Source organism: Eutrigla gurnardus (genome assembly GCF_963514095.1).
Source record: "Eutrigla gurnardus genome assembly, chromosome: 8".
NCBI lineage: Eukaryota > Metazoa > Chordata > Actinopteri > Perciformes > Triglidae > Eutrigla > Eutrigla gurnardus.
The window spans coordinates 3,032,672-3,060,381 of NC_139922.1; the positions used below are offsets into that span (position 1 = coordinate 3,032,672).

Consider the following 27,710-nt stretch of genomic DNA (forward strand, 5'->3'; position numbering starts at 1 on the left):
ATATTTAAACTCCTTTTCTCCAACCAACATTCACGAACTAACGTCAAAAATCTCTTCATCTAAACCTTCAACCTGTCTCCTAGACCCGATACCAACTAGGCTCCTCAAAGAGCATGATATGATCAATGTGTCTTTATTAACAGGCTATGTGTTACACTGCTTTAAAGTAGCTGTAATTAAACCTCTTCTTAAGAAGCCTACTCTAGATCCAGGGGTTTTATCAAACTACAGACCAATATCAAATCTTCCTTTTCTCTCTAAGATCCTTGAGAAAGTAGTCTCCAATCAGCTGTGTGACTTTCTAAATACTACTTGAGGACTTCCAGTCAGGATTTAGAGTACATCATAGCACAGAGACAGCGCTGGTGAAAATCACAAATGACCTTGTAATTGCTTCTGACAAAGGACTGGTTTCTGTACTTGTTCTGCTAGATCTTAGTGCCGCGTTCGACACCATTAACCATGAGATTCTAATATGTAGACTGGAAAAATTAATTGGCTCAAAGGAACCGCATTAAGCTGGTTTAAGTCCTATTTAATCAATGGATTAGAGTTTGTGCATGTTAATGAAAAATCCTCCAGGCACACTGAAGTTAAATACGGTGTTCCTCAAGGCTCTTTGCTTGGACCAATTATTTTCAACGTATGCTCCCTTTAGTCAATATCATTAGAAGACAAAGACAAATCGATAAACGTTCATTGTTCTGCAGATGATACAATTTTATATCTACTGATCAACCCCGAAGAAACCAATCAATAAGTTAAACTCCAAGCATGTATTGATGATATAAAAATGGATGACCTGTAATTTCCTGGCGTTAAACCAATGCCGCTGCGTTGGTGCTGCGTCGCCTCGACGCACATATAGGATTTTTGGGAGGTGCACGTCAGGCCCTTGCGGTGGACGTAAGGGGGGTCCGCAAGGACGTAAGGGGTCCGTAAGCCCCCTTGCGTTGTGTCGACGCGGAAGCATAACTTGGGCTTTACGTGTCGTTCCTAGAGCAGTTTCCAGAGCTGTCAGCCACCAAGCTCCTCTTCTTTGGAAACATCTTACGGTTCTGATTTGGGAGGCAGACACCATTCCCACATTTAAGAGTAGGCTTAAAACTTTTATAGCTTATAGTTAGGACTGGCTCAGGTTTGCCTTTGACCAGTTCTTAGTTATGTTGCTATAGGGTTAGAATGTCGGGGGATTTATAATGACACACTGAGCCTCTCTCTCTCTCTCTTTATGCATTCCCCGGAGTGCTTTCTCATCTAGCAGTTTTAACAGGATCACAGTGGTTTGACACATAGTTAGGCGACTGACTATTGATTAAGGAAATTAATTTAAATCTGCATCTCTACTGATAATAACTGGACTCCTCCCTCCTGGGAGTCTGGCTATGCTTTCTGGTCCAGTAGAGTCCGCTGAGGTCCTGACCGATGCAGACTGCTAACTGGCCTGATGCTGGAAACACCATATTGTAGCTCCACCTGCTGCTGTGAGGCTGCTCAACATTGACTTCTTTCTGGTCCACGGCAATGTTGGAGATAGATCCATCTCAATATGGCTGTTCCTCCCACCATGGACTACTACTGTTAATATTACTACCAACACCAAATGCAGATGTAACCCAAGAGCCTGGTTTGCTCGAGATGTCTGCCGAAAATGTTAAGAGATAACTATTTTTGTGATATGACACACTGGGCCCTAGTTTCGTAGACCAGGCGCAGTCAGCTTTCAGCGCACCTGCGCCACGCCGACGGGGTGTGTCCGCCTGGACTTTGCAAGTTTCGTGCACCGCGCAGGCTAGCGCAGGCACTCCTCCCGTCTCACCCACCCGCCCACCCAGTGCAAGTGGGAAAGAGGGAGGAGAAGAAGGCGTGAGTGGGAGACGAGGAGGAGACGAGGCGTGGACTGGGATTAATACAGCCGATTCAGATCTTCACCAATCAAATGAGCTCCTCTCCTCTCCTTTAATGCGTTAGGGGAGGTTCAGTGCAAGTTCCGTCACTTGACAACCCGATGACAGAAGCAGCGCCGCCGCTCCCACCACGCGCATCACGCGCTGTGCGCGCGTATCATAATAATAACAATGCCCATATTATAAAAAACAGGAGAGAGAGAGGGAGATGTTTTGGTCCGAGAGGCTGAGTTTCCGTTACGCGTGCCATCCGCCTTTGATCTGACGTCAGATGTGACGGGACAATCTATATAGATATAAATTCACATGTTGATTCAATTAGTTGCATTAAATAGTGTTTGTTGTGATTATGTATTGCATTTAAATGTGCCTGGAACTGTGGAAACCTGCCTGTGAGGTCTCGGTGACGTGTGCGCACTGCACAACGGTCAGCCAAACTTCCACTCCGCCAGCTGTGATTCGCGTTGAATGAATGGACTTTATTTGCGCATTGCGCCGAGAGTAGACCAGGTTGGAGCTGGCGGGCTTTCGGCGCAGTCTCGGCGAGGCTTTTTGCCACGAAACTTCCGCTACGCCAAGCTGAATCTGTGACGCCTCCCACTGCTGCGCCGCCACACCCATCTTGGCGCAGGCGATCCACCAAACTGCCAAATTGACCGTGCGCAAGGCTGCGCGGGTCGAAACTTGCATTACGCCGGCTCCGCCACCCCCCGCACCCTGCGCCACGAAACTAGGGCCGTATGAATCATTATTCTGGTTGCACAAAAACAATATGGCGATGGCCAAAATAATGAACTAAATGCTTCAATGCTTGTCGTAGTCGGCAAAGCACCAATGCAGCTATTTGATCACATTTACCAAATTTGGCACTCATACTTCTTTGTCAGAATGTCATGCGCTGTGTCTGCTGCTTGAATCAAATGACACAATGCTATGTGAGCTGGTGTGTGCTGCCCTTAATTCATTCACAAATGACACACCCTACCTCCTGCTGACATTCTAGCATGTCATGACGTTGCTGTACCATGATAAATACATGCTCGAACATTTACCTCTGCAGAAGGATCCAACACTGTCGATGTTCTGACGGCATACGCTGCACTGCCGCTTCTTCTTAAAGGTCTTCTCCTTGAAGATGTGGGGCTCACCCTTCCCCCCCTGCATACACACACGCAAACACACACATGGGAAAATGAAATTCACAGTTAGAAACCCGATACAGGACAGGACCAGACATGGCAGTACAATCTGTGGAGCTGCCTACTCTCAGAGGCAAAGAATCCATGTTTGACCAAGAGTGCATCCCTATATCCACTTCCATCTGACAGGATGGAAACTTCACCAACTCTATTCACGCAGGGAAAGAAGAAAACCAAGTATGGCTTGTGAGTTAGTGAACTGTAATAATGACAGGAGCTTAGAACAGTCAGCTTTAGCCTGTGTGTATGTATAGCATGTATGCGCAAAATAGGCCTACATCCACTCTCGACTCCTTTTGCCTGTTGAACTTGAGCTGTAGTTGTGTAACTGTCTTCCAGTAATAATCCTTGTGGTTCCCGCCCATACCACACTATAATCCTTAATGTGTGTGTGTGTGTGTGTGTGTGTGTGTGTGTGTGTGTGTTGGGTGAAGGTCTGGGAAAGAGAAAAAGAGCAAATGCATCTATTTTTTAAAAAGAAAGAATACTAATTTATTTCACATGTCCATGTTAGTGTGTATGCATCAGTAGATGTGTGTCTGTTGTGTGTCTGTGGAAACTCAGCCTGACTGAATTAACAGTGTGTGTGTGTGTGTGTGTGTGTGTGTGTGTGTGTGTGTGTGTGTTTGTGTGTGTGTGTGTGTGTGTGTTGGGTGAAGGTCTGGGAAAGAAAAAAAGAGCAAATGCATCTATTTTTTAAAAAGAAAGAATACTAATTTATTTCACATGTCCATGTTAGTGTGTATGCATCAGTAGATGTGTGTCTGTTGTGTGTCTGTGGAAACTCAGCCTGACTGAATTAACAGTGTGTGTGTGTGTGTGTGTGTGTGTGTGTGTGTGTGTGTGTGTGTGTGTGTGTGTGTGTGTGGATTATCAGGGCAGGTAGTTGGCAGGGTCAGGGAGGACCAGTTTATAGGTGTAGAGACCAGAGAAAACCTGTTTTTCATAATATGGCCCCTTTAAATGCAATAAATAATCCCAACAAGCACTATTTAATGCAACTAATTGAATCAACACGTGAATTTATATCTATATAGATTGTCCCGTCACGATGGCACGCGTAACGGAAACTCAGGGTGCAGTCGAATAGTCAAAAAATAAGGTCCTAACTCCTATTCCTATCTCCTATTCCTTGACCTTTAGGGAAAACGTCACGGGGTTAAGGAAAGGCGATAGGAGAACTCAAAAGGATTTAGGAAAAGTCGACCGCGGTGCTCAGATAATCCGACCGGACTTTCACTAAGCTACGTCATTATAACGCGGCCGCTGATGATTGACAGCTGATGATCGGCACCGGCGATTGACGTGCGTCTGCGCTGGAGAAACTACAATAATGGACTACAAAAAGCGCATCGTCCACTTCTCCACATGTTGGTTTTATAAACAGCTGGTTCACTGACCGGCTTCAGGTCCAGCAGCTCCTCCTTTCTGTTTGACCGGTTGCTTTAGCCTATTTACTTTTCATTTGTGGTTTTAGTTTCGTTTTTGTCAAGTTTGTAACATGATTGAAATAAATAAAAAAAATACCATTCAATTATTATCACTGTCCACACACATTTATCATCACTATTCCAATTACTATATGTCTGCATGAAAGTCATTGTTAAATATGTAAATGCAAATATCGTTTGTTATCATGAACGTCCGAGGTGTGCGGCACTTTATAAGTTGCTTTCGCAAAGAATTGTGGGTCGGCGTAATCTCCTTTCCTTTCGTATAGGAAGGTCCGTTGCATCCTATGCTAAAGGAGCTCTGAAAGGAAGCATTGGAGCTCCTTTCCTTTGCATTTAGAGAATCCTAACGGCTCTTATCATGGCGGCCACTTGTTTACTTCTGGGTCACTTCTTCAGTTAGGAACCTTCCTAAGCAAAAAAGACTATTCGACTGCACCCTCAGCCTGACTGAATTAACACAATGTGTGTGTGTTCATTTGTTGGCCTCCAACCGTATGGTACGGTTGTCGGATCAGAGAAGAAACGACGTTTGTGTACACCACTTGAAATCTTTTTAACAAATGGTTTGTTTTTTAGATCAAATGTCTTTTTATTGCTGACTATTGTGTCTGATGTAGTTATCAGGTTTTGTGTTGTTTTGTCATGGCTCGCAAACTCGTACACCAGATCCACTGAGGCATCGTTTGTGACAAGTGATGTGTTGTGTGCGTTCAGAGTGATTCCCTTGTATTTTAACTGTGACTCGTTATGGAATGTCCGATAAGCATAGCATTTTGGACCTCCTGATACAAACTCAACAATGTGATCATCACCACCAGTATCCCCATTAATTTCATGGGTTAAGTCACCAAGAAATGGCCCTATCTCGGGAACCCAGTCTCCATCCTTTGACGCAAAAACAACACTGTCTGTGTCAGAATAGATGCATCTCTCGCCTATCTGTCCCTAAGATCATAGAGCATAAGACCAGCATACAATGTTGTCATGGCATCAATAAAGATGTTTATGTCTTTAGTTTGTTGCCACTGAACAAGTGCGACACTATCAGATACAATTGTGAACTGTCTAACATCGTACTGATCGCTAAACATCTTGCGGGTAAATTGTTCAGGGTCTGTCACCAACTTGCATGTGGCCTGATTTTCATGCATTGAAAAACCACCCCACAATGAATTGTTTGTTGATGCTCCGCACAGCTTTGTTGATAGATATGTTTTCAGGATTTAGCTGAATACCTTCTTTGTCATAACCCTGGATGTATTTTGCTCGGGATTCTTCGTCGTTTGCAAAACATAGGTAGCCTGAAGCCTCCTGCTTTCACTGTAGGAAGGTCTTGACACACTCTTTAAAGATGTTATCAGTCTTCTCTGCAAAATGCCATACCTCATCAATTTTGGTTACCCCATACCCTTTTTCAACAGCCTTTTGCAGCTCAAAACTGACCCAAGTTCCTGAAAGAGCCCTCCCACTGGTCTGGTTTTGAATCACTGCACATGTCCGGCATAAATGGAACATTAGCCTGCTGTTACACCGGTATGGAAGTACTGGGTGATACAAACTCCGGAGAGGTAACAGTACATTTTATCAACCCTAAGTAATTTTCAATTGGTTCAAAATCACGGAAGCCATACTGTTTCTGGATGGGGGGTGTTGGCACCTCCGATAGATATCCAACTTTTATGCACAATTGTTAAAAAAAACAGAATTTGTACAAATTTTGACACATCTGTTAGTGAGACTTTGTGGTTTGAATTAAACCCTACACTCTCATGACTTTGTAGCACATATTCTTGAATTTCAATGTCAGACATATTAGGGTACATGCGCTTCGCTAAACACATGGAGAAGCATAAGTTGTTGTCCGTGTTTGATGGGGTATAAAGGCATGCATGTTTCTGGTCATACGGGACGCTTCCTTATTTACGTCTCACACCACCACCTTTGTTTTATAGCAGCTGTGACTACGAATTCAAGATGCTCATCTGAAATCATCTATCATTGCTTTGCATCACCTGTTCAATTTCCTTCAGAAATGTTTCAGCATTGTAGTCATTAGATGGTTTTAATATTGTGCACACGTCACTGGCCATTGACGGTCCTCTCAACACAACATTTAAAACGCCGCCTGGTCCAGCCAGTGTTGTTGAAAAATGTCTGTTAATTGATGCCTTAATGCAGACAATGCGGTTCTCAAATAATTCATGCTGATACTCTGAATCTCTAAATGATGTCTAATTCCAACCCCATAAAATGTTCTTCTCTCTGTGATGTTGAAATCGTGCGCCCCATCTGCCCTCCTGATACGTTCAGTCAAATCGGTGCTGCATTGTCTTTGCTGCATGTTAATAACCCCACATGACATGTATTGGTATTGCTGTTGGAGACATGTTGATTATGATGTGCTGTATTACCACCCATTACGGTAGTTTGTCAATATCTGGTTCTACAAATTCTGAGGCATCCCTTATCAGTATGTTTTGCTGAAGATCCAGAGTTTGAGCAGGCCTCATTTCTACATCATTTTCTAGTTTCTCAATTTCACAATCGACATACAAGCTTTAGAGAGGAGATGATGGTTCATATTCAAGTACATTTTCTTCACTGTCTGAAATTGTTTCATTCGCTGTTTGCTCAATCTCATGCACTATACTTTCGAAACTCATGAGGTTTGGTTACGCATTTACGATTCATGGTTAAACCTACAAAATAAGACAACCGATATCAGACACAGAATAATTGTTCGGGATCGGTACAATTAACACTATGTTGACAAATTTTACTTTTGAAGAATTAAATCACTTTTCTCATATAACAGATGTACATATTTTTCCGCTTTACGAGAAATCACTTTTCTACTACTTAGGTTTTACGGCAATTATTTATGTCAGTGTGTGTCCTCACAAATACAGTATAAGGATGTCTGTGAGTGTGTGAGTGTGTGTGTGGTAGCCATTCCCACCCAGTGCCTCTTTGTTTTCCAACATGGGATCAAATCCGCAGATGACTGGGCCTGACATGACTGTGTGAGGGCTTTGAACATGAGAACACTAACAACCCGGAGCTAAGTATGGGGATTTCTCAGCATCATTTCTTGCATAATACATAATGGGAGGATGGGTGGGGGTAGGCATGTGAACAAACTGTATTTGCCGTGTATGTCATGCAGAGAGGCAGCAAACTGGCAGGTATCCAGACAAAAGTGTAGGACTTGTGGCAGAGCAAATAGTTCAGTATCAGAAATGTCTCTATTCTCTATTCAGTAAAAACGCTATCAAGTATTCAAATGTAAGAAAAAAAAGATGCTCATAATACACAACTAAAACGACTTATGGCAGGGTGTTTTATTTTTCTGCTTTTAATCATACCTTTAAAATGCAATCATTTATTTCCAAACCATTTTAATTGTGTTGTATGAAACATATGGTATACACATTAGGTGCTGAAGGAAGAATAAAAAAATCTGAACATCTGAACACACCATCTCCATCATGACCATGAGAAAACGTTATGTGTGAGTAAGCGATCATACTGCAAAGGCTTTAATCAATGTTCATATTTCCATAGCTTTGGATAATGAACCTGATACACACAGAGGGTTTTTTCGGTTCCTCTGTGTGTACTTTTCCTCCTTAGTAACAAAGGAAGGGTGCTGTTTACATAATTGGTTTCCATTCTCCAGCCGCCCTGACTCTGTTCTAGGAACTAGACAGTGTTTGGACAGCTGCCTGCCTGGCATCACCCTCTGCCAGCCGTGTTAAGTGGCTGCTGGCCCACTCCGGTACAAGTGTACTACGACCGCAGCACCCTGAATGGGGGAGGGTTGGTTGGTGGGCTGTTATGTAATATGGTGTGGTCAGGGGATTGACGTGCCTCTCTAAATGTGAAGTCATTTCTTTTGGAAACTGAACATTTCTTATGTTTTTTTTGACTCGGCATGACTTAGCCTATTCTCCTTTGTACTTTTCATGCATGTTTTGAAGAATCCTTTATTTGGCTCTCCTTCCTGACACCATGTCCACCCTTTTCCTGAACTCTAAACACAACTAATGCTGCTTTCCCCTCATGACTAATTGAACAACCTGGTGTAAGCCGTGCTCATTGGTTCTGCCTAGACATGACTGACCACACGTTTACACTTTGACACACAGATTCAGTCTATAGCATGCGCACCGTTCTTCTGTTTACTTGTTCATTAATCTTGTGTAGTATGTGTGTGTGTGTAGGTGTGCATGACTAAAGACGCTGTGGGTTTAAAAAAACAAGCTGTTGTGAAGTGGGCAGAGATAAACACATAGATGGGAAGTGGGCAGCATTCTGTTTCAGACACAATCAAGTCCACTATATAGTCCAACCACAGGCAATCATGGTCAGACAGTGGTACCACCGAATGCTATATGAGGTCTCATGTCTGCTTTTTGACGGTGATGTGGTTGGGATGGATCCATGTTGGAGTGGCTGTGCCTGCCACCATGGACTACTACTGTTGATACTACTAGTTCTGTTAATGCTACTACTTCTATACTACCAACACCAAATGCAGATGGAACCCAAAAGCCTGGTCTGCATGAGATTTCTGCCTAAAAGCCTATAAAGGCAGTTTTTCTCTCTCCACTAGGTGGCGTTGTAACTCTTGCTCCTGGTGATGTTGGGACTCTGAAAATTAGATAACTTCTGTTGTGATATGACACTATAAATAAAATTGAATTAAATTCATGTGGATAGACACCGATTTTTCCAAAAGACTGCAGGTTTGATCTCCGCAACCGTATCCCGAGAAAGTATGCATTAACGATGCCATCAGTGTATGGATTTGTGTGAATGGATACATGTAGACTGAATGTAGTGTGAAGTAGTCAAACAGATTAGAAAAGGCGCTATATAAATGCAGGTCCATATACCCTTTACCACACCTAGAGGCATTGAAGAGTCATGAAGCTGCATACTTTGGGGCTGTGGGAGGAAGTCAGAGAACCTGGAGAGAACCCACCCTGAAACAGGGAACACATTCAAACTCCACACAGAAGGCTGACCTTCTCATCGCTACGCCACCGAGCCACGAACATATACACACCGACATAGACTCTGAAGCAAGCATGCAAAGGCAATGATCCTTCCTTAGACAGATACAATTGAAGTCAACGATAATTTGAAGCCAAGCCTTATCGAAAAAAACCCCCCTACAAACCAAACTATTTAACTCATTGTGCAGAAGTAGTGATAACAATGTGGCTCCTTGAAATGAAAAGCACATGTATAGGTACAGGAAAATACAGGAATATTAGGTGCATTTTACCCTTTACAGAACTCTAGCTCCATATAAGTCTGGCTTTCTGGCTACAGTATATCGCATCCTGTGTGACGAGAACAAAAAACATCATTTGATGATCGGTGACGCAGCGGCGAAGCCCGTCTATACTTTAGCTCACTGGACTCATTAAAAGCACCGATGGATGTTACGATATAAGATAATAATAAAAAATTATGTTAGGTGCGTGGTTAGGTGGTGTGTAGTGATTTCGGGTGGTTTCATTCAAGCTGATTGGACTGCAAGTAGCGTCTTTTTACACACAGAGTGATTTAGTCTACATGTTCTAAATTAATAATCTGCTAAAATAAACTGCGCCTGATATTGACACAGACACACCATCATAACCTGAATTTCCATTCAAGGAGTTAGGAGTAGGTAGTAGTAACTAGATAAGATAAGATAGCCTATAGTCTACTGTTAATAGCACACAGTGATATGACAACATTGTTTTATTGAATCGATTAACAGACATCTCATTCTCTTAAACTGTATACTCTGACATGTACCTTAGCCTTTCGGATCATTCTTTACACATTTGTCCAAGTAGCATTCGTCTGTAGCCCTACAAACGCACCTAGCGCTTAGCTTAGCAGCTATGCTAGCAACTGCTTTCGGCGTTGATCAACATTGACCGTAGCCTAGTGTAGCGATGTAGTAGTGTATCCAAGATCTGTAGTCCTCCACACACAAGTTTCAAGAACAAATACAAATGAAGGTAGCGTAAAGCAGTAATGCACAGCGATGTGTAAGGTAAGTGTGGTGATGCAGATAACTGAACTGAGCCTCGTTGGTCGTAGGATAACCATTTTCCTGGACCTGGTTTGCGGGCGAAGTATCCGATTGGTTGAGCATGACATCATGACCAAGAGGCCAGACTAGAGCAGACGTAATTAAAGCTACAGCGCTGTAAATAGATCTAGTTCATGCTGAAATCACTGCAATGCTGTGTCGTGGTCAACAACTCCCGTAACGCATTTTTTATTTATTTTTTTCCCCCGTGAAAAGAGGGGGTGCGGTTGCACCCCCTGCACCGGTGCTTCTGGCGCGCCTGTTTGCAATCAAATAGTTTGTCAGCTGCTATACCAATGCATCATGGGGAAATGACTGGCTTAATGAAGGAAAGTAAAATGAGTTAACTATCAAATGTGTCGAACCGACTGTTCATCTTGGTAGTCCAGCAAAGGGAAGCTCAGTGAAGGAGGATTACAAACCAGAAACAAAACCAGCTGGAAGAGGTCGAGCGTGTAGAGCACTTATAACAAGCTGTAATGCTGAGCCCTGCCTCAGGATAGTAATGACTACTGTAATGGATGTCTGTTATTTTGCATGGAGTGAGCTAATGAAGATACTGGTCCGATCAATGATGCCGCCTGGGAGAAAAGAGCTGAAAATCATTGATTAAATCATTCAAACTATAGATGCAAAAGCACACGGGTTAAATGAGCTAGATCCGTGTGCCATCACTGAAAAATGGTGAGAGATCCTCACAAGCAGTGACGTTGTTAGGCCTATTTTATTATTACAGTAATCTGGGTAAAGTTCATATTTATGTTGTCAGATTTCACTGTGACCTATAAACCAGTCTTGGTTGATTCTACTGTATATTTTATGACAGAAACATGACTGAGCTCTGATTGAACCAATCAACAGGACAGTAACTGTAATTAAAGTACATTCATAGACCTGCAGCTTATCTAATGGAGAGAGGAATTAGATACGCTATCACTTTAAGACACATTTACATCATCAGGTTCTCAGCATGCAGCTTTAATGTGTCTAAACGTTAACATGACAGTAACTCTTGTTCAACACAACAGAATGGAAGACGATGATGTCTGTTGCTTTTAACTGGTTACTAGCTGGACTTCTTCACTGGTTGTAGTTCTAATACAGGACTACAAAGATGCTTCTCCTGGGGGCTAGGCCCCCCTGTCTTTATATCCTAGTGACGTCCCTGCTCACAGGTACACTGTTCATTTGACCATTTGAGGTACCGGCAGGGACACGCGTTTTAACCAGCTACATGGGACCTCAGAAAGACACACTAGGCTACACACACACACAAACACACACAAACAGCCAGTCAGTGGAAACAGACAGCTTTCCTCGTCCTGTCCCTGTGTCCCCCCGCTCACGCCAGGAGAGACCGCACCTCCCCTACAACATCTGCTACGCACAAGTAGGTCCTTTTTCTTATTATTTTTAGCTTTTCTGGCAAAAAAAATTAACCGGAGCTTTCTGGAGTCAAAGAAATGCTTTCTAACCAGAAATCCCCCCCCCCCCCCCCCCCACTGCTGCACGTCTGCCGGTCGTCAAAGAACAGTGACTGGATTGAATGAGAGAGAGGTCGGACACTTCCACAAGAGATGCAAACACGGGCAGAGATTTATGCATACAGATGTAAAAACAAATACACGGAAACTATTCTCTTCTTTCTCTCTAAAAATAGACGTGATATTTAGACAACGACGAGCATTGTGTGGGAGTGGCACATTACTGACTCCAGGCCTGTGACCTCAGCTTCAGCTGTTGATGGTTAGTGAGGACACGGTGAAAGAATAATTGAAGGGAAGCTCTCATACTGTATTTCATCAGAAGAACTCTCTGATTGTCACTCATATTAGAACTGATCAGTCTTAGCTTTGAAAGGGAGGTAGCATTAAGTTGGCTTGTATGTCATCTAACGTACCTCTTACCTCGCCTTTGTGCATTGTAAGTGTGAGCTAATGTGGATTGATGTTTTTTATCTGATGCATCTTGTATTTGGACATTTTACAAATGTAGTGATGTAGCTTACTTTTTTGTAGTTATGAGGTAAGTTATCCAGTTCCACACCAGTGAAACATGGATTGACGGTTTGTTTTTGGATTCAGATGATGGTTAGACCTCAGTTATCGTATTCATACATGAATCTTTCTTTCATGTGCAGCTCGTTTGTTGTCGGCCTGGACGACAGTCACCACATCACAGACCAGCCGAGAGAAAAGATGATGGCTCAGTTCAGTATGCTCATAGTATTCATCGTTTAAGGTCATACACTTAGAACTAATACAGTTACATTGTTTTGTTTCACAACAAAATGCCTGTTGGAGATTTAGTGTGTTGATGCCATGTCATATGGAATGAGCTGTGTACGGTAATATGAACATTTGAATAGGGCTGACTCCCTTTCTCTAATACCAGGTACAGCAAGTTGAACACCACGAGGTCCAGAATGTGGAGGTTCTACAGTTCTATAACAGTCCTGCAGCGAAGGTTCTCTGCTGTGACGGGGATTCATGGACCACCATCCCCGTCAACATGGGGTTCTGTCATTACGCTACAATTTTCGCCAAACACGACCTGCACAACACCTCGCTCTGGTTGACATCATCGCACCGGCCGCATTATCTTCCGCACTCGTCTCACTTTTCTTTCTTTCTTTTTGATTTCCCCGCTGCGTATGTTGTGTGTCTGCGTCTCGTCTCCCTCACTCCCGCGGCGGGAGTCCCGCCCTCGTATGTTCGTCATTGGTTGGCTTTAGCTGTCGATCCACAGCAAGCATGAAATAAGGTTTGTGGTTGGCTGGCCGTAGCGGTGCATTCAAGGGCAATCGTAAAAATTATGCTTATTGTGACTGCCAGAGCTGTACATGCAGGGCGAGCGCGGGGGAAATCTATATCGTTTATATCGTTGCTTTTTCGATATTAATATCTTGAATGTTCATATCTAGATAACGATACGATAACGATATATCGTTCAGCCCTAGTGCAGGCGATCCACCAAACTGCCAAACTGACCGTGCGCAAGGCTGCGCGGGTCGAAACTTGCATTACGCCGGCTCCGCCGCCCTGCGCTGCGCCACGAAACTAGGGCCCGTAGTGTTAAGCTCCTTGAGGGTCTAGATAAGTGCTACAGAAATGCATGCAGGGACATATAATGAACTGATCGAGTCATGGTTTGCAAATGTGTGCAGTGCAAAGCAGGTTCTCTCATTGACAATCACAGCTAGTCTACACAATAAGAGGGGACATTCTGAGGTTCTTGAAGGACAACAAGCCAAAAGCTTATAATGTCTACTTATTACAGGATGTTTAATGCACTACATCTCACACAGACATTCAATTCAGCGGGATCATTTCTTCTGTCCTTTATTTAACCTTTATTTAACCAGGTTTGTCCCATTGAGATTAGAAACCTCTTTTTCAAGGGCGACCCAGCCAAAACAGTCAGCAGCAAATACACGTTTACAAAGTACAAACACCATTTAAAACACTAAGATTTACATTCAAAGAACAATCAATGAAGGAACTTTCTGTGAGCCGGTTATCGAGCCTATTCAGTTAAAACATTTGATGGAATCTGCTTCTAAGTCTTGATTTGAAAGCTGTTAATGAAAACAAGCTCCTTGATGAGTATTCTGCAATAAGTTCCAGGCTGAGGGAGCAGAAAACCGAAAAGCTCTTTTCCCCATTTCTGTCAGCATTTGGGACAGAGAGCGTAAATAAGTCCTGGGAGCGCAATGCATTTTGCCTTTTCCAATTCAAACACATAGGTAGGGTGGCAGCAGTCCAAGAAGTGCCTTGTATAGAAAGGTGTACCAATGTGTGAGAATGTGTGTGTACTTAAATCCCACCCTCCATTTAGAGTCTCTCACATGGGTCTGGGTATCCGGGTTCCCGCCTCACTTGTTGGCATCAGGGCCAGCACGTGTTAATAAATGCGTGGCGTTTGTATGTGAATGTGCATGCATGTGTCTGACAGGGTGGGACAGGCAGCGGATGGAACAGAGACCGCCTGTTCCTGAGCTGAGGTCAGTGTGCAGCCATGATGCACTTCCCTTAACCGGCAACAGTACAAATACAGTGTTCACATCACAAAGTAATCCACCAGGAACTCTGCATGAATGCCTTTGATTGGGCAATTATTTGTGGAAAAAAACCCTAAAACTCTCATTCAAATGCTTCATACCTGCTCTATTTTTGCAGTAGGGATATTAGTAATGATCATCTTTTACACAGTTAAAATAAATATAAAGGATAAAAAAGCTAAGATACTTAGAGGAGCAGCTAGTCACTTAAAAGAGAATAGCGCTGGTCGCCCTTAAAGATCAGTCTACCTTAAGTGTTCCTGAGCCGGAGCAGCCACAGTTGTTGCTAACGTCGGGGCTAACTCCCTTCACCTTCATTATCAGCTGGCAGACAACAACACAGGAAGTTAGCTAGTGTCTCCTCATGGACCTTGAGGAGTTGTAGCATTCATTCACCACAAATAAGCTCTGCACTGACCTGCTACATTAAAGCTGTAATGTTACACTCTCTCTCTCCACTCGCTAACATTACATCAGGTTGGAGTACATCGGTGAAACCCTGGCAGGTTCTATCAGCACACACACAGCTGACACCTTCCCAGCTAAATGAAGTGATGTGGTGGAGACTCACTAGATACTGCAGCTGCTGAAAAATGTCTGTTCATCAGGTTATTGTTGCAGCTGGGTGGCTTATTAGGCTCAGCTGATGAGAGGTTAACATGCTGTTGCCTTCGTGGTATCGTGTACGGTTGTATGGAGTAGTTTTATGACACAGTTACCCATGAGCAGGCTCCCTATGCTTCTCCACCATGGCCGAACATGAAAAAGGAAACAATGAGATCTTACCTCCAATAATCTTAATATCCACACAGTTTTTCTCAATTGAACATTCCTTATCATTTTACAGCCATTTCCACATCACCATATATTATCTTCAATAACTGAACCAGTCATTTTGAGGAGATATACGTTTTTGAAAACACATGTGCTGTTTGATTAAAGCATTTTGTGCTCAAGCTTGAAAAGTGATGTAGAAAACAAATATGTGTGTAAGTACAACTTATCTATGTATTCCTATGTTAAACAAGCATTGCAGGCTCTGGATAGTGGTGAGCAACAGGGGACGTAAGGAGTCCCATAGTGGCTCAGGAATCCCCTGTTGGTCAATGTGTAATGACGTTGATGTCCACTGTTGGCAAAATGCATCTATTTTGCCCCAACATATTAGCCATGTACTGTGAAGTGGCCTCTGTAAATGGATGTCATCACCCAGGGCTTTCCCAGGGATTAAGTGATGGACCACATCTGATCAGACTGCAGCCTTGGACCAGAAGCGGATGTAATCAGTTACTGGCATTTCGACTGTCGCCATCTTGTTTTTTTGAGAACCAGAAGTGACTACACTCAGAAAGGATTCGCCCCCCTTGATGGCCAGCGGAGAAGATGACAGTTGAAGGCACTTCATAACTGGCTTCACTTTTCAGAACTAGAGGTTGCCGCATGACTCGCAGACGTTCTGTTGAAAGGAAACCCGTTGCTACTCCTGAAGGACTAGAATTCAAATCATATACACCCATTTGTTTTCGTTGCTGCAGGATTTTCCAGGTGAGAGTGAATGGCTGCTACTGTAGATCTGAACTCAGTGTAAGTGCAGCCTCTCAGCTCGGGAGCCAACAGGGAACAACCCAAGGAAATACACTGTGTTTGGACCATCAAACTTTTTTTAAAAGTGGCAGTCGGTAAGATTTGAGATGTGTTGCTTCTAGCGGCCTCTGTGGCGGTAGATGGAACTGCAGGTGAGCCTCTGGGACTCATCTCCCTCACCAACAGTGTGGACTGTCTCTCATCTGCGTGATGCCTTCAAACACTTTAGACTAGAGGGAGCCTGACTCAGCAGTTGGAAGTTACCGATTTCCCATTCCAAGTAAACGCTGCATACTTCGGTGAGTAGCTCCACCTGCAGACCAACCGCTGCTGACTGACGGAAAAAGATCAAACTCATTTAGAGTTTAGTGGGAATGTGACCACAGACAGGAGATCCTATTTCTGGACAAAGCAGCAACAAGCACTTTCATTAGTGGTCACATGATCAACCACCATTGTTTTAACTCACTCTTTGATAGATAGGAACATAAAAGACAATTACATAGATGAAAATGTTACTGACTGCCACTATAACAAGGAACTCATTGGACCAAATAACTGTAGCTCAACTACCTGGGTACATATTTTGACATAGGCCTATTGCATTAGATAAGAAAACGTAATACATCTCCATAGCACTACAACATGTTTAGTATAGTTTGCTAGATTTAGCCTACAGCTGGGAATATACTGGGAGACGATTATTCCAAATAATTTAAACAATTTAGACTGGTTGCTTTTAACGTGGAAAACGTTATTTTTTTTTACATTTTACCGTGGACAAGTCCTCGTCATATGGCATCAAAACATTGCACGCGCTAATGAGAAACGCGCTCGTTCCCCGTCTAAACGCGACTTTGCGGCGTTAACGAGCCTCGGCGCAGGAACCGCTTCATGCATCATATGACGCTATTAACATGTCGGTTTAATGAAGTGCGACGCATCGAGGAACTTCTCAGAGAACAAGTCCCGTTTAGGCTCCATGTTTCAGAGCGGAATGACAACTAAAGCCACATAGACGACGCCGGTGTAAATGTGAGCTTGTCACCTCTCAACACATCTGGGTGTCATTTCAAAGAACCCACTAACAGCGCACATAGGCGAGACGCGCGTTTAAAGTTGTGGCGTGTCTATTATAAAAGACGGTCAAAATTCAAGTGCGCAACTGCAGAGCATGAACATGAAAAGCCCCCACACACATCCACAATCCTTCATACTGACTCCGAGGTGACTGGGAGGGTCAACCGCACACAGCTGGTCTTACCTTGTTCATTTTCCCGCTCATCATATCCCCTGGTCTACACGCTGCCCCTCATTCTCAGTCAGGACCATCCATAACATGGTTTGCTACTGAGATAACTTGTTTTCTTTGCTCCGGCCCCCCTCCGTCCAAGGGGCTGCTGGGCGGAGCTACACGCAGCGCAAAGGATGTGTGGAGTACTATTACTGCGACTTCACCAACTGATTGGCCAGTTTCTGGGGGGGGCGTAAGGACATTCCTTCTGGATTGGCTGAGTTAAAACTTTAATATTCCTTAAAACACACACACACACACACACACACACACACACACACACACACACACACACACACACACACACACACACACACACACACACACACACACACACAGCTGTATCCAGATGTATCTAGAATGTGCTTTACCTAGAGCTGTTTCTTGCCTTTGGGGAGCCCCTATGCAAAATTCTCTTTGGGGGCCCCCTATTTTGTCAAACTATGATGGGGGGATTCCAAACCTTTAAGATGATCCGCGGAGATGCTTCAATCTGTTACACTTTAAGCCTATATTTGTAAAAAGCCTCTCTCAAATTAAACATCTCAAGCTGACCCAAGCATGTTAAACCTACAGAAAATAAAAATAACAGGTAGAAACAATGAGGCACCTTTGTGTCAATAAATGCAACAGATGCAGCATTTTCATCGAAGTCAGTCATCCCATCTATCGCAGAAAAAGACTTGCAGCTTGGAGGCCCCCTAGTGGCTGAGGGGGCCCTATGCACCCTGGAAAGGTTACCAGTCTATCACAGGGCCGACATGTAGAGACAGACAGGTAACCAGTCTATCACAGGGCTGACATGTAGAGACAGACAGGTAACCAGTCTATCACAGGGCTGACATGTAGAGATAGACAGGTAACCAGTCTATCACAGGGAGACATGTAGAGACAGACAGGTAACCAGTCTATCACAGGGCTGACATGTAGAGACAGACAGGTAACCAGTCTATCACAGGGCTGACATGTAGAGACAGACAGGTAACCAGTCTATCACAGGGAGACATGTAGAGACAGACAGGTAACCAGTCTATCACAGGGCTGACATGTAGAGACAGACAGGTAACCAGTCTATCACAGGGCTGACATGTAGAGATAGACAGGTAACCAGTCTATCACAGGGAGACATGTAGAGACAGACAGGTAACCAGTCTATCACAGGGAGACATGTAGAGATAGACAGGTAACCAGTCTATCACAGGGCTGACATGTAGAGACAGACAGGTAACCAGTCTATCACAGGGATACATGTAGAGACAGACAGGTAACCAGTCTATCACAGGGCTGACATGTAGAGACAGACAGGTAACCAGTCTATCACAGGGCTGACATGTAGAGACAGACAGGTAACCAGTCTATCACAGGGCTGACATGTAGAGATAGACAGGTAACCAGTCTATCACAGGGCTGACATGTAGAGACAGACAGGTAACCAGTCTATCACAGGGATACATGTAGAGACAGACAGGTAACCAGTCTATCACAGGGCTGACATGTAGAGACAGACAGGTAACCAGTCTATCACAGGGCTGACATGTAGAGACAGACAGGTAACCAGTCTATCACAGGGAGACATGTAGAGACAGACAGGTAACCAGTCTATCACAGGGAGACATGTAGAGACAGACAGGTAACCAGTGTATCACAGGGCTGACATGTAGAGACAGACAGGTAACCAGTCTATCACAGGGAGACATGTAGAGACAGACAGACCGGACACGCTTACTCAGCATCACCAAAGTCTGCTCTAAAATCATTGGACACCCTGTTAGAGCTTTGTCTGCCTTTTGTGACCAGCAAACACTCCGCACCACTCACAGGATCCTACACGATTCCTCACACACATTACATCCTGTGTTCGAGTGGCTCCCATCGGGACGCAGACTGCGTTGTCCGCGCTGCAGGACACAAAGGAGGAGGGCCACCTTTGTTCCTACAGCAGTCCAACTTATGAACAATGACCCCTCCCTGTCTCAACAACTTTGCCCAGCCCCCGTCAGACTGAATGCACATAGCACTTTGAAATTGACAGCTGCTAGAATTTTTTAACTGAAGCACTTTGTGAATGTTTTTATGTTGTCTGATGTCCTGTTTGTCCTAATGCTGCTCTTTATGCCTTTTTAAATTGCCCCTTGGAGACAAATAAAGTGTTTGATTGATTGATTGATTGATTGATTGAGACAGGTAACCAGTGTATCACAGGGCTGACATGTAGAGACAGACAGGTAACCAGTGTATCACAGGGCTGACATGTAGAGACCATCATGACCAACAGATTACTGGATTGGCATATCAACATTGTCAGCTCATTCTTTATGTAATCTGTTCATGTAAATCTAGATTTGATGTTTTCCTATGAAGTGATCATGGAAAAATACCACCAAATACTTGGTGGTATTTGACCTGATCTACTCCACAATCTGCCCACATAACCTGCTAACATATGTGACAGACACACAAACAGATGTGCCTTGATAAACGCTGCTGAGTGTGTTAGTAGCAGCAGCTAGTGGTGAAATGGGAGAGATGCACCATCATCATATCAATCACATGCATAACTTCTCTGTAGCTCATGAGTCTCAGGACTGTGTTCATATCCTTCCCCATTTCATTGACAATTAGCTCTTTGATACTGTGAATGTCGAAGTTTGAAATGAGACTGAAAACATGAAGACAACATCTTAATATTCTTTTAAAGGTGAAACCGTCTGAGCACTATAACGGAAACAAAACATGGTGATATATATCTTTGATTCTTTGCAAGACTATCTGTACATGCGTATGGTTGTATGGTTGATTGCACTACATGTCTGCACGTGTGTGCATAGAGGTCCAGGCCCATAGAGCGTTATTTCTGTCTGCTGCCTCAATCTCTAAGTGACTTTCATATGTGTGGGTACAGTATGATACATCCCTGGGATTCAGAGTGAAAGATTCAGTCATCCCCTCCCCCAAACAACACGTGCAGTAATGCAGTCAATTCCTTTTCGCTCATAACCCAAGAATTTCCGGCTCATGACAGAAAAAAAAGGAGGACTGATGGATTAGGAGGTCTTGGGAACTTTAATTGTTCGTGGAATTTTCAGCTCCCTTGCTTTTGGATTGTGGCAGGGTGGGGTGGGGGTGGGGGGGCATGGATAGAAGGTAGAGACGAGAGTAGTAAGGTGAAAAAGCTAATAGGGAAGGATGGGGCGGCCACAATCAAGACTAAAAGAATACTGAGGGACCGTGAGAGACAAAAAAGTAGTGCTCAGGATTGGAATGGGGGGTTAACTTGGTGGTAAAGTGGGGGAGGGTCTTGTTTAAAGAAAGACAGAGATGGATATGAGGAAAGAGGGAGACGCTTTTGCAGAAATTAAAAGTCCACAGTGGACAGCATAAACTAGGTGTTTGATTATTGCATGGATGCCAGGTGTGTTTTTTTGATAGTCCATTGAGAACAGACAATTTAGTCCGAGTCTTGAGGAAGTGGAAGGACTTGAATCATGCTCGGAGGCAAATGAGAAAAGAGGGGGACAGAGTGGGAACCCGGGCCAAGAGGAAATGAGGGGAAGAGGAGGCTAGAAAAGGGGGGCTGTGTAGCTTGATGAAGGATTGTGTAGGCCAGCACTACGCCAAAGCCTGATAAGGTGCAGCTGTTGAAGGAGCAACAGAGAGAGAAGGCTGGGTGAGATACTGACGACACAGTCCGAAATATGTCGGCATTTATTCTGCCGTTGAGTTCAATAAAAGTCATGTCCGCCCCAAAGACCTTAAAAAAAAGAGAAAAAAGATGGGAAAAGAAGAAAAAAAAAAGCAGTGTTTCTTTTAAGGGTGGTGCTGGGATTAGTTTTTTTGGGGGGGTGAGGGGCAGGAAATGGTTTATGTCTTTCCTGCTTTCCTTGATCAGCTTTCATCTGCATGCCTGTGACACTCAACAAAAAGCATTCCGCAAATCCTGCTCAGTTTGGCACCGATTGTTGTTTTCAACTAGCAGGAATCTAGTCAGCCACCCTCTGAGTCTGGAGTTTACATAGGAATTCATCTTTTTCCAATGAGCGTGAGAATGACTTACTATTTTTTATCATTTACCACTCTGTTTTATTCTGGATGTTGTTGACCCGAGCCGGTCAGTGTTCCTTCCTGTGTTGGGTGTATCTGTAGTGAATGCCTGTGGCTCAAGGCCTTAGTGTTGGTCATGGCCAATCTAAACTTTGTCAAGCTTCCCTGTAATTTCTCATGAGCAACAAATACATATAAAACCACTGGCACGACGCCAGGTTGTGACAGTATGTATTTCTAGAGTCAACAACACTCCCCAAAAACACTCCAGAACTGAGGGTTTCAATGTGTTCTCAGTGGTCCAAACAGCAGGTTGAAAGAGTAGAATGAACCTACATGTCTAGATCAGGAGCACGATACACAGTACGCTGGGCAGTCTTATGAGCCACATCACTTCCTGAAGAGGTAGGAGCAGAGTAGTATTACGTTACGTCCATGAATGTCTCATCCAAATTTAGTGGCAACCCATCCAATAGACACGTCAGTCAGAGCCAAACACCACGACATCCTTATGGAAAAGGTGCAGAAACATGTATTATACTGCAAATGTCTCCAAATGTAAATGAAATCAATGCAGATGAAAAAAGTCAACACTGTCGCCGAGAGGATCACGGGTTCGATTCCTGGGTTCGGGTAACTTCTGTTTGGAGTTTGAATGTTCTCTCCAGGTTCTTCGGCTTCCTCCCACAGTCCAAAGACCTGCAGGATGGACCTGTCTGTCTCTACATGTCTCCCTGTGATAGACTGGTTACCTGTCTGTCTCTACATGTCTACCTGTGATAGACTGGTTACCTGTCTGTCTCTACATGTCGGCCCTGTGATAGACTGGTTACCTGTCTGTCTATGTCAGCCCTGTGATAGACTGGTTACCTGTCTGTCTCTACATGTCAGCCCTGTGATAGACTGGTTACCTGTCTGTCTCTACATGTCAGCCCTGTGATAGACTGGTTACCTGTCTGTCTCTACATGTCAGCCCTGTGATAGACTGGTTACCTGTCTGTCTATGTCAGCCCTGTGATAGACTGGTTACCTGTCTGTCTCTACATGTCAGCCCTGTGATAGACTGGTTACCTGTCTGTCTCTACATGTCAGCCCTGTGATAGACTGGTTACCTGTCTGTCTCTACATGTCAGCCCTGTGATAGACTGGTTACCTGTCTGTCTCTACATGTCGGCCCTGTGATAGACTGGTTACCTGTCTGTCTCTACATGTCAGCCCTGTGATAGACTGGTTACCTGTCTGTCTCTACATGTCTCCCTGTGATAGACTGGTTACCTGTCTGTCTCTACATGTCTCCCTGTGATAGACTGGTTACCTGTCTGTCTCTACATGTCTCCCTGTGATAGACTGGTTACCTGTCTGTCTCTACATGTCTCCCTGTGATAGACTGGTTACCTGTCTGTCTCTACATGTCTCCCTGTGATAGACTGGTTACCTGTCTGTCTCTACATGTCGGCCCTGTGATAGACTGGTTACCTGTCTGTCTCTACATGTCTCCCTGTGATAGACTGGTTACCTGTCTGTCTCTACATGTCGGCCTGTGATATACTGGTTACCTGTCTGTCTCTACATGTCATCCCTGTGATAGACTGGTTACCTGTCTGTCTCTACATGTCATCCCTGTGATAGACTGGTTACCTGTCTGTCTCTACATGTCTCCCTGTGATAGACTGGTTACCTGTCTGTCTCTACATGTCATCCCTGTGATAGACTGGTTTCCTGTCTGTCTCTACATGTCAGCCCTGTGATAGACTGGTTACCTGTCTGTCTACATGTCAGCCCTGTGATAGACTGGTTACCTGTCTGTCTCTACATGTCGGCCCTGTGATAGACTGGTTACCTGTCTGTCTCTACATGTCTCCCTGTGATAGACTGGTTACCTGTCTGTCTCTACATGTCTCCCTGTGATAGACTGGTTACCTGTCTGTCTCTACATGTCAGCCCTGTGATAGACTGGTCACCTGTCTGTCTCTACATGTCGGCCCTGTGATAGACTGGTTACCTGTCTGTCTCTACATGTCGGCCCTGTGATAGACTGGTTACCTGTCTGTCTCTACATGTCGGCCCTGTGATAGACTGGTTACCTGTCTGTCTCTACATGTCGGCCCTGTGATAGACTGGTTACCTGTCTGTCTCTACATGCAGCCCTGTGATAGACTGGTTACCTGTCTGTCTCTACATGCAGCCCTGTGATAGACTGGTTACCTGTCTGTCTCTACATGTCAGCCCTGTGATAGACTGGTTACCTGTCTGTCTCTACATGTCAGCCCTGTGATAGACTGGTTACCTGTCTGTCTCTACATGTCGGCCCTGTGATAGACTGGTTACCTGTCCAGGTGAACCCTGCCTTCGCCCAATGACAGCTGGGATCGGCTCCAGCGCGACCCTGAATACAGGATAAGCGGTCGACGATGGATGAATGGAAAAAAGTCAAAACATCCCTTGTTCCTGACATTATGTAATCAGACTGAGAGAAGCATGTGGAACATCGTTTCTGATGCCAAGTCCTTCCAGTAAGTACTTGGCATGTGTCTGGCCAGGTATGAATTTGTATGGAATATTACAGGATACATATGAAAGCCAATAGTGGTCAGGTTCATGGAAAACAACCATGGAATGATAAAAATAAGTGGAACAACAAGTTAATGGAAAAATAATGGAGCATAAATAAATTGGACCTCAAGGGTGATCAGTGGGATCTAACTGGTTCCCACACCCCCGTAGGGGGGTCGGTCACTGGATGACGTCGTCCATCAGGCTCAACATTCCCACGCTGCTCAGCATGTGATATGGAGCCACTGGGACTGTGGTCTCACACACACACACACACACACACACACACACACACACACACACACACACACACACACACACACACACACACGTTGAAAATAAGCCCAGATGGAAGACAGCACGTGTGCACATTTAGAAAAGTGCATGCAAACATTTGGATAAGTCCCACATCTGGATACGAGAGCCACAGAGACTCAGTCTTTATGTCATTTGGTGTGATGTAAGCGGGTGGATGACTGGTCGATGGCTCATAGCAGTTGACGATCACTCCAAGCTGCACGCGGGCCTCTGTTTACTTGATGGTAATGCTGCAGCAGTGCTGAGGCCATCACAGCAGACCATTGTGTCTGCAAAGATGTGACCTCAGAGATGCCATCACAAACCACATCATCTTTTAAATCCAAGCAAAACAAGCAAAACACACACGCTCCTTGTAAGAATAATACTTCTCCAAGCTTCAGAGGCCCTAAACGTCCATGAGAAATATAGCATCAACTAATAAAACATTAATATCACTGGCAGATGTTTGCTCAAATGAAAGAATAAGGGAGTTGCAGTGTATCTCCTGGAACTTTCCTTTCACTTATGGAGCTTTACACTACATCCAGTCTCTTTACCCATTCACACACACATTCACATGCCGACGGCTCAACCTTTAGGGGCAATTTGGGGTTCAGTGTGTTGCTCAACTGCAAGCTCATGATGCATTTGCTGACCTTTGACCCGAGGACCTTTATTCTTGGAGATCTGCATGATGAGCTTAAGTAGCAATTCAAAAGGTGTTTTTCTCAATAAAAAACATTATTATATATCAATGGATTGACTTCAACTTGCAAAAGTGGATTAAAAGAGCACTGACAGAGTATCAAAATTGATGCAGCAGAACCAGGTATCATTTTGTTCCAAACTTGACACCTACATTACTCACAATTCAACTTGCTTGCCAACAGTTTGGTTGGAGATTCAGGTATATTATGCTTTAGGATCACTTCATATCCATACATTTCTTTCTTTTCATTTTCAAAAGTCTTCGGAACCATCCGGCACTAACTCATGTGATATCACTCTGGGAAAAATAAGTCTGATTGCATGGAAGTCTATGAGAAAATGACCCTATTATCTCAGTAAACATCGTAAACATGAGCTTAAAGTCATTCGTCATTAGTTTCCAGTCTGTTTCAACACAGCATGGTGTTCTTCTCGTACAAACCTGTCCCATTTAGAGTCAAACAGACCATAGGACTCTCTGATTGACAGATCGTTGTCCGGTCTGGGAATTGTCTGTTTATTTCTTAGAAAAGGAACCCTTTTAAAGTGTGTTTGTTTGAAGTTCATGAAAGTGAATTATATCATTTCATCTTTCTAGTCGCTTCAAACTATATTATTCAGCGTTAGGTTGTACTTAGCTCCACCCTCTCTTGTCACTTCTGGTCACACACAAAAAAAAGATGGTGACAGCCAAAATTCTAAACTCAAGGCATTAAAACGTCAGTCCACAGTCACAGTGATCCACTTCCTACATACAGTAGGATTGCAAAACTATTGGTTAGGTTTAGGCAACAAAACTACTTGGTTAAGGTGGAAAAGACAATCCTAGTTTGTGTGAAAGTCATCACGTACCAATGTAATCTAAGAACAGTAACAATGTAAACCACCGTGGATAAATAACAACCACGCTTACCTTTGTGGAACAAACCTACTACTAACGACGGGCCTCTGGGTGAAAGTCCTGTGTGGGTTTGATTTGCTCCCCAGCCCTTCCACGCACCCTCAGCAGACTTTCTCCTCATTAGTATATCATGTCACTATCATACCACGTGACTTTCAATAACCCTCGCTTGATATACTACGACACCTGCTCAACGGATTGCAAAAAACGTCCACATCCAGTGTATCCTTAGTCTGCAGAAATGTACAATGCCAACATTCCTCTGGGGCCACAAAAGGCTTCATCTTCCACATTATGCAATAGTACTCCCCAACCTGATGTGTAAAATCTGAGTTCCTCTTAAATCAAACTATTCATGTTATTTATGTGGAAAACATCAGAGAAATAAAGGGCTCTGTGAAAGACATCATGCCTATAATACAGATAGAAATATAAAATGTTGTTCTGACATGACAGTCATTGTACACTAGATGACACAACAATGTTAATTGTGTGTTGCTCACTTGTAAAAGATATCTATCTCAATGTGATTCTTCTCTGGTTAAATAAAGGTACAATACAAAAATAACAAATGATGACCAAAAGAAACCAACATCTGTTTTATTTGATCAGTACATAACTCACTGAGCCAAGAAACTGCACAAATGTGACATGTGAGGTTCAATACCCTGACTACAACACGTGCCCAATTATAGTGAACATGCTGATCTATGATGCTATCACACACTCATGTGAACGCTGCACACACTGACCTTTGTCAGCCTCATCCTGCCGCTCTCACTCCGCTCCAGACTCCTTCTCTTCACAGACGGGTTTCTGACCACCGGCACCGGTTGCACCTCTTCCTCCCCACACCAGTCCGAACTCAGGATACAACCCATATAGATGGACGGGGTCCTGGACTCTGGACCCTTTCCCCTCCTCCTCTCTCTCTCTTCTCCCCTCCGTCCTCTAGCCAGGCTCCGGCCGGGCTCCTGGGCAGCTGTTTTTGTCAGCTGGAGAGTAGGACAGGGAGGTCCTTCCCCTTTTCCTGGCTCTCGTTCAGCCCTGCTCCAGGGACAGAGGGAAGGATACACTCTGCACGCTCTCGCTGCCCCCCTCTTTTCTCTAAAACCCCCTCTCGCTGCTCTTTGTTTCACACACTCTATTAGAAACTTTCGTAGGCACACTTAAGCTCCCTACTTTTCTTTTTCTTTTGTCAGTCGATCAAACCTACTACATCCTCGTTCCCTGGACTCTGGATTCCGTGACTCTCTCCATTATTTCTTCTTTCTGTCTTCACCGTTCTCTCTCCTCTTCCTCTCTCCCAGTCCTCCCCATCGCCAAGAACCCGTCTCTCCTCTTCCTCCTCTCTCCCTTTCCTCCTGCTTCCACCTCTCTGCTAGGGTTGCCTCACTCTTACATATACAATTACCTCTCTGTTCTTACCCCCACCCACCTCTCCTCCTCGGCGGTTTCCTGCTCGCAGATACAGGCAGTCTCTCCTTTTAGCCAGGGCAACACATTGTTGGTATTGTTGAGGAAACAACCAAGAAAAAGCTCACAGTGAGGGCAGCTGTTGGGGTGATTCAGACTGGACTGAGCCTCCCCTTGTTGACAATGCAACAGCGTG

The 27,710-nt window shown here is 44.2% G+C and overlaps 1 protein-coding gene across 4 annotated transcripts in view; it reads right to left on the minus strand.

The window, feature by feature from the left end:
- tns2a (tensin 2a) overlaps positions 1-27,439 on the minus strand; it is a 65,786-nt gene extending 38,347 nt beyond the window's left edge. For 2 of the 4 annotated variants that reach the window (XM_084015357.1, XM_084015358.1), the window contains exons 1-2: positions 26,851-27,439; positions 2,960-3,065 (exon numbers count right to left, since the gene is read on the minus strand). In XM_084015357.1, coding sequence (XP_083871483.1) covers positions 2,960-3,065; positions 26,851-26,979 — 235 coding nt within the window. In that variant the 5' untranslated portion in view covers positions 26,980-27,439. Of the gene's footprint in view, positions 1-2,959; positions 3,066-17,565; positions 17,699-26,850 lie in introns of those variants that run through there. The other 2 variants (XM_084015356.1, XM_084015359.1) reach the window with 2 other exon arrangements.
- Positions 27,440-27,710: the final 271 nt, after the last annotated feature.